Raw genomic sequence first — 8,364 nt, 5'->3', positions numbered from 1 at the left:
GAATTCACCTTGCTTTACATTACTATTTAACTAGTTGCCTACATGTCCATCTCTTGCGAAATCCCTTCACCTCAGAGGGCCAAAGTGAACCCGACGTGGTTAGCTACTAATTTATTATTAATATTTTTAATAAATTTTTTTTTTTACAAGTCAAGACAGAACATTGATAAATTGACAAAATTGCTAAAACTACGACCATTTAAAACAGTCTACAAACGCAATGAGAAATTGTTACCTATATCAATGTATTGTTATATATTTATTTTATAATTACATTATATTATATTACATTCTCTAGCAGTCACCTTTTGTTTTTTGTGTAACATTTATTGTATAACAGATAGATGTACCCAAAACAATAATAATCATTAGATTGTTTACAATTATTCTAATAAAGAAAAAAAAGAGCAAAAAACAACAGAAATCTAAACAAAAACAAAGAAGTAGGTTATTTGATCTGAGGATATATATAATAGACACAGAAACTGAAAGTGAGGAGGGCAAAATAAAACAAAAATAACAGAGATTTAAAGATTTAATAGATTATACATATTAAAGGTCGTGCAAATTGTATAAGTTTTGAGTGCTTTCTTATTAAGTGAATCTGGAATTGTAAGCAAGTAATTTTTAATCTTCAAATGCTACAAAAAATGGGTTTACAATTTAAAAATTAACATTTATGAATATAAAATCTACATAACAGTAGAATAAGGTTTATCACAAAGCAGACAAAAATCCCCCTAAAACAATCATTTTTGGTGTCACAGAAAGATTCTGTAAAAGAATAATTGATATAAATATAGGAACATCTTGCCAAAATTGGGACACATAGTTGCATAGTTGTAGTTATTCTGACAATAGGATAACATTTGTGTGAAATCTGATCTAAATGTTTTCTTTAGAAAGTTTTTGACAAGGTAAATGTTATCTAATAATTTAAAAGATATTTACCTTATGCGTTTGTGATGTCACTGTGAGAGGTAGGGTAAGGGGTGAGGTTATATGTACCCATAAAAAGCATTACATGCAGTCTCAGCTTGCATCTGCTCCCAGTGTTGCTGAATTTTTAGACCTACTTCAGTTTTTAGTGTCTCATGGTCCTTCAGAATTCACACTACCCAAACTAAATTGTAATTTATACCATAATTTAAATTATTATAAACCTGTTGCGGGCAAATTAATACACTTAGGGTTTTGATGGACAGTGGAATGTATAAAGATTTTAAATTCAATCTTTTAATGTGCCATCAAATAAATGCCTGACTTTTACACTGAATGAAACATTAGTGGGTGTCTTCTGTAAATCATGGTAACATTTATGTTTAACAAAGTTATTAAATAGTTTTTATTTGTTTATTGCTCAGAAAAAAGGAAAAGGTAAGGCATACACATCCTAATATAGAATATAAATAAAAAAGACAACACAATGTATTACAAATATTGTGTTGTGTCATAAATTCTATAAATAAAATATTGACAACATTGATAATGATCAAGGTTCAGCTTCGAGGTGTGGTGCTGGATTTCTTGAGGTTAATAGCAGCTTTTATACGGTTTAGATTGGCTCCGCCTCTTTTAGATGCTCCACCCCTTTTGTCCCTTTCCTTTGAAGGATTTGACAGTTTTCTCAGAATCTCTGAAAGTAGCAGAACAAAAGATTGTTAACTACAAAGCAAACTACAAAGCAAAGACATTAATAAGTCCATCTAATGAACAGATATTATTACGTTTACATTTTGTCTTTTAGCAGATGCTTTTGTCCAAAGCTAATTACAATTTACATTTTGTCGTAAGCGACTTATCAATTCAGTTATTCAATTCAGTTCGATTAATCTTTTATTTATGTAGCACTTTTATGGAGTCAATCTAGGGCCATAAATACTTGCAATATAAAAGAGTTTTGCTAACAAAAAGTGAAATAATGTAAATCTCAAAAACTCGCAAAGGGAAAATTGATATTAGAGAAATAAAAACGAATTTTGCAAACAAAATTAAAGAACTGCAAATAAAAATCAAGTAGTACAAAAAATATTTTTTGCAATTAAAAAAATATATATACATATGCTAAATATTTTTTTCCAGTATTGCCTTTACAAAACCTCTCAAGTCAATTGCAATGTCGCTAGATTACATCATACATACATTTGCATATTATGGATGTCATCAGGTCCAGCAGTTTCTGCTTGTTTAACAGCCTAATGTTAATGAAGGGGTGTTTATATTTGCACCACACTTTATTAATGCTTGTCAATTTATTTAATTTATTGCTAATTGAATACAGTATATTAATATAGATATGTAGTAAATTTGCAGTAATTTCTTAGACATAATAAACTCACACAAGTTTAGAAACTGTCAGTAATATCTCTGTGATTATGAACAAGAAAAGAATAAACGGTTTAATTAGATGGCTAAATTTAAGAGAAAGGAGAAAGAAGATCGATTTGACTGTACAAGAAAAAAACCTTACACTCGCGGGGCTAAATTGCTAGGTTGGCAACTGTGGATTTTTACTTTCTGGCCCTGATTTGACACTAGGGGGTGAAGCCACAGGAACTGGGGTATGTATGACATGCCCGGACATGCGCCCTATGAAGCGGCATCATCCGCTGGAGACATCTTGACACAAAGGAAATCAGCCGTCAATCGCTGTCATGAATCTAATCCACCTTTGTTTTTTTAGTGGATGTTTCAATCGTCAAACAGTAAACTTGCTAATCAAAATGAGCATTGCAAATGTCGTAGGAGGTTTTGTAATGGCAATACTGAAAAAAGAACATTTAGCAAATACATTAATTTTTTTTAATTGCAGATATTTTTTTTTTTTTTTGCATTGCTTGATTTTTAATTGCAGTTCTTTATTTTTGGTTGCAAAATGCCTTTTTATTTCTCAAAACTAAATTTTCCCTTTGCAATTTTTTTGAGATTTGCATTATTTTACCATTTTTTCACTCAAACTTTATTTTTTGTTTGCAAAACGTTTTTTTTATATGGCAAGTAGCCTATATATGGCCATAGATTGACTCCATACTCTTTTACAATGTAGATTGTGTCAAAGCAGCTTAACATTCAAGTTCTAATACATTTCAATTGTGTCAGTACAGTTTTCAGAGATGAAGTTCAGTTTAGTTTATTTCAGTTTGATTCAAATTGTGTAAGTTTTGAGTGCTTTTTTATTAAGTGAATCTGGAATTGTAAGCAAGTATTTTTTAATCTTCAAATGCTACAAAAAATGGGTTTACAATTTGAAAATTAATATTTATGAATATAAAATCTACATAACAATAGAATAAGGTTTATCACAAAGCAGACAAAAATCCTTCTAAACAATCATTTTTGGATTCACAGAAAGATTCTGTAAAATAATAATTGATATAAATATAGTAACAATACTAATACATTTCAGTTGTGTCAGTTCAGTTTTCAGAGATGAAGTTCAGTTTAGTTTATTTTAGTGTGGTGGTTCAATTTTTACTGCTTAAAGTCCAAACACTGAAGAGCAAATCCATCGATGCGCAACTCCACAAAAATCAAATGAAACGTTTCTTTGTCAAATGTAAAAAATGCTGTCATAAGAAATATACATTTTATTTAGATTTCTGGGAACATCTTTTGAAAAACTTGAAAGTAATGGAAAACAGTGAACATTTTCCATGCCAAAATTCTCCAAATCTTTAAATTTGGTTATAGATGAATAAGAGAGAAACAGTAGCTTGCCTGCTAGCTCAGGATAACTTGTTCCAAAGTCAAACACAGCAGAATATTTTGGAGCTTCACAGCCTTCAGCTCCTGAATGAGAGAACATACAGAGCTGATTATTGATCATGATATTCTTCACAGGGGCAGTGCTATCTGATGGATACTGTAAGATGGTGAGGGCAAACTCACGTGAGACGCGCAATGGAACGTAACTCTCTCTCTCCTTCAGCAAACTGCTGACAAGGTCAGTGCTCTGCGCTCGCTCTGCCAAATTCACCAGCTCCCCCGTCCTGTCCATCAATTCCACAGTGTCTACAGAGAATTTACTTTTAGATCGACAGGTAGGGTTGCAAATTTTGTTAACGTTTCATCAAGGATCTGCTGAATCTATGTCCTGACATCACATAATATCAAAACTAAGATCAACTTAGTTGTATTGGGAATTAATTTACTGATTTAGATTTGGTCGCTTCAGAAGCAGGATGTTACTTTCAGTCCGTGTATTACATTTTCTGTGGTAAATGAGACTAGAAATGTATTAATATGTCATTGGCCATATTTGTGCTGGCCTATAAAGGCTTAAGTTATTGTTATTGGCCCTATGAGAAAATAAACAGTTATCAGTATCAGGCAAAATTCAGCTACCTCTTCCTGTCCATATATATCTCTGCTACAGAGAATTTACTTTCAGGTAAACAGGTAGGGTTACAAATTACATTAACTTTTCATAAAGGATCTGCTGAATCTATGTCCTGACATCACATCATACAAAAACCAGGATCAACTAAGTTGTGTTGGGGATCAATTTACTGATTTAGATTCGATCGCTTCTGAGCAGAATGTTACTTTCAGTCGGTGTACTACATTTTCCAAGTCGGATGAGCCCAGAAATGTACTAATGTGTCATTGGCTGTATTTGTGCTGGCCTATAAAGGCTTAGGTTATTGTTATTGGCCTTATAAGAAAAAAAAAAAAAAAAACGATTATCAGTATGAGCCAAAATGTATTACTATATTAAATATTGTATTACTATATCAGCTTTTGTCTTTTATGACTCTTGGGCTCTGTTAAACCTGATTTGTATGTTAGTCGTCGTATTTTTAGATCACTTATCAAATTTCAAAACCTCAGCTAAAGATCTGCGGATTTTATATGTAGACATAATGTTATACAAATGCATTCAGCAGTAATGCGATGGCATCAGTTTACAGATTAGATTCAGCAGTTTTTGGGAAGTTGCTTTTAAGTTATTGTTCTCCATATTCACAGGCCAAAGGGACCCAGTTTATCTAGATTATCAGCTTTTGACTGTATGACTACTTTGTATAGAGATGTGTTTAGATCAATCAGATCACAGCACAATTTAAAGAATCAAGAATATGAGTTTTGCAGAAGTTCTTTTCTTACTCTAAACTTCTAAGTAACTCAGAGAGCTCAAGCATACATTACCTTGAGGATCCAGATTGCATTTTTCCTTTATACTGTGAATGAAGTTTATAATCTTGCAATTTAGGTTTAATATCTCCTCTCTTCCCTCTGCAAGAAATATATATTTCATATAAGTCAATAAAAAAGGAAGCCAATAAAAGGAAGTAACTTATTATTAACCAATAAAGAACATAACATAGACCAGTAGGAATATGGCTCGTCGTAAGCCACATGTGACTCTCCAGCTGTTTCCATTCAATAATAATTTACAGTTAAAAAAATTATAACTGTCACTAGAAATCAGTTTTCTATAGAAAAAACGATCACAATTAATGTTATATTGTACATTTTTTACAGCAAAATTATTAAAAACTCACTGTAAAATAAAACAACGTTTCAACTAAACCACGTGTGTGGTGCTCTGGATAAACTTGAATCATGACACCAATAAAGGGCAAACAATTTACATTTCTATGCTGCGCATGCTCATTATTTGCTCTTGGCCCCTTTATTTGCCTTTTATTTTCTCAATAATAGTAAAATATGATTTTTGTTCTTTAAAACTAGCCAAAATTAAAAGTTGCTAAATACTTTATTTTGTATTATTTGAAATAACTGTGTTATTTTTTATAATAGTAAAATGTTTATTCATTTTAAACGGTATTGCTTTTCAGAAAATAGAAAAATGTATTTACCAGAATTTAAAATAAATCGTCCTTTCTACATTTATGGACCTGCTCAACATGTGATGCTTGTGAGTTGTGCAATGCATGGAGTCAAATAAAGGTTTTGTTTTAAACCTGTATTATTTATACTCTGTAAAACCCAAACATTTCATGTAACTCATACTGTTTGAGGAAACCGATTGCAACAAACTATTTAAGCTCAAAAACCAATTCTAATGAGTAGTGTGAATTTACTCCATTTGAGTAAACAAAGTAATTTGAGCAGAGTAAAACCCAATAAAGGAAGTGAACTCAAACCAACTGAGTACTGTAAACCCCCAAAAATTAAGGCAACTCAAAATGTTTGAGGAAACCAATTGCTACAAACCAAAGAAAAAGCTAATCTATATAAGTACTGTAGACTTACTCAATTTAAGTTGAAGTAATGAGGTATTTAATTAACTTATTACCTTCAACTCTGAGTTCACAACTCTTTTTAAATGAGTAACTTTCAGTCAATTTTGAGTTAACTACTCTCATTTGATTTGTTAAATTTGTGTGTTGGGTTTTATGTAGTAATATACACACTCCAATGGCTCTTTAAAAAATGGCTCTTTGCTGAACAAAGGTTCTCGACCCCTGACATAGACAGTATGGTTCAAATGTTGGGGTAAACATTATTTTCTTTCTTTTCTTAAAAAAAACACATTTATTCAACGATTCACTAACAAAATTTCAATTGTAAAATAAATGTTGTCTTTTTGAATTTTATATTTAAACACATTTTTTTACGAAATGCATCACAGCTTCCAAAAATGTTAAGCAGTACCACAGTTTTTAACGTCACTAAAATTAAGAAATGTTTAGAGCACCAAATCATCATATAAGAATAATTTGTGAAGGATGCTGTAATGATGCTGAAAACTCAGCTTTTAATAACGTGGATAAATTAAATTTTAAAATGCATTCTTTTAACAAGAAATGTATAATTATTTGTGACATTTACTAGCAGTTCCTCAAAGAAACCGATTCTAAACTATATCTCAGTGTGGAAAACACTTTAAATTGTAATTGACAACTTTCAAGAACTTTTTAAAATCTTATTAATCCCAAACATTTGTAAATAACATTTATAAATTCTCCTGCACTTACCACCAAAAATCACAGTAATGAACATCTCAGTCTTACTTCTCTGTCAGCAGCCTGCAGTACTGAACATGACTGTTCGCACAGTAGGAAAATAAATGGCAGTTAAATGTTGTTGACTACAGCCATACCTAGAGACAAAGGCCAGGTTTATGAGGAACGCTGAAAAGTTCTCCAGCGCTGAAAGTAATTGGCAGACTAGACTCAATGTAATCAGAATTTTATCCTGCTGTGCCACCACTGAACTATGGATGAACTCCCTCGCTGGCCTAGAATCTGCATTACATAAACAGCACCATATTACCCAGGCTGCATTTTTTACTCTTGCCTTTTCTGCCTCTTGAAAAGAGACGAGAGAAAGCCTTTCTCTTTTATGAAGCAGACCGGTCTGATTTGTCTCCATGGAGTTAGTACACAGACAGACAGGTTCTTTGAAGTACTTATCCGGGGACGGGAGTGTGGAGCAGATCTATAGTCTCTTTCCCAGGACTTTCAACAAGTCCGTCCCAGTTGTGGCTATTTCAGTACTAACTTGGGAAAAAAAATTACGCTATTTGAAATGGAGGACCAGCAAGCTTCATTAATTTGAATGTCTGTTGCAATTTCGTCGCCTTACTTTAGGGTTATGTCTAGACTGTAAGTCATATACATATGAAAACACACATTTCTATATGTTTTGACCTTTTTCATCCACTGACAGCTAATTTTTGAAGATATTCTCCCAAGTGGACAAATTAAAATAAAAAGGTTTCCCTACAAAGAACTTTTAATGGCTGTGGAATCTCATTAGAGGAAAAGTTTAGATTATGCTTAAGATTATTTTACACTTTAAAAATGGTTCTTTGAAGATTTATTCACTAAAGGGTTCTTTGGGGACCTGTGGAAAGCCCTTTCTGGTTCTTGCAAGAATGAAAATTATTTATATAAATGCGGTTTATTAAAAAAAAAGTGTTTCTCACTGGTGCAATTTTTTTTAAAGAATGATGCCAGATAGTTGTCTGTTTTGGGTAAACTATCCCTTTAAATTGCTATATATTGTCTCTTCCCAATAAAAAATAATATATTGTCATGTAAAAAAAAATACTGATCACAACTTTTAAACATAAGTGTATTTTCGCTAGAATAACATGTAACATCATTTTTAAATTATATAAATGTACATGCCATTTTTGTCTTTCACCACAACCTTAAAACAATTCAGTTCAAATAATATGACTTTAAACCCTTTATGACCCTTTGACTGCCCCTGTACCAAACGGTTGACCATGTTTTTACTGTTTTACTGTTTACTTTTTTAAATAATGGCTTACACGCAGCATTGTTGGTTTACAAAAAAAAAAAAAACCTGTTGCACTACTAAATTTTTTTTTTTTTTTTACAATAAAACCAAAATCATGTTAAATGAGAACCTGAAATATTTCATATT

The 8,364-nt window shown here is 31.7% G+C and overlaps 1 protein-coding gene across 1 annotated transcript; it reads right to left on the bottom strand.

Annotated features, from left to right (window-relative positions):
* Positions 1–321: 321 nt before the first annotated feature.
* c8h22orf15 (chromosome 8 C22orf15 homolog) lies at positions 322–7,295 on the bottom strand. The gene is made up of 5 exons (XM_087264876.1): positions 6,945–7,295; positions 5,149–5,235; positions 3,889–4,011; positions 3,718–3,789; positions 322–1,636 (listed from the first exon to the last, which is right to left on the bottom strand). The coding sequence occupies exons 1-5, from the start codon at positions 6,967–6,969 to the stop codon at positions 1,500–1,502; spliced, it is 444 nt and encodes a 147-aa protein (XP_087121002.1). The 5' UTR covers positions 6,970–7,295; the 3' UTR covers positions 322–1,499.
* Between the last annotated feature and the right edge of the window lie 1,069 nt (positions 7,296–8,364).

The sequence above is a fragment of the Danio rerio genome, chromosome 8, assembly GCF_052040795.2.
Source record: "Danio rerio strain M-AB ecotype USA chromosome 8, GRCz13ab, whole genome shotgun sequence".
NCBI classification, from domain to species: Eukaryota; Metazoa; Chordata; class Actinopteri; order Cypriniformes; family Danionidae; genus Danio; species Danio rerio.
This window is presented reverse-complemented; position numbering and strand designations above follow the sequence as displayed.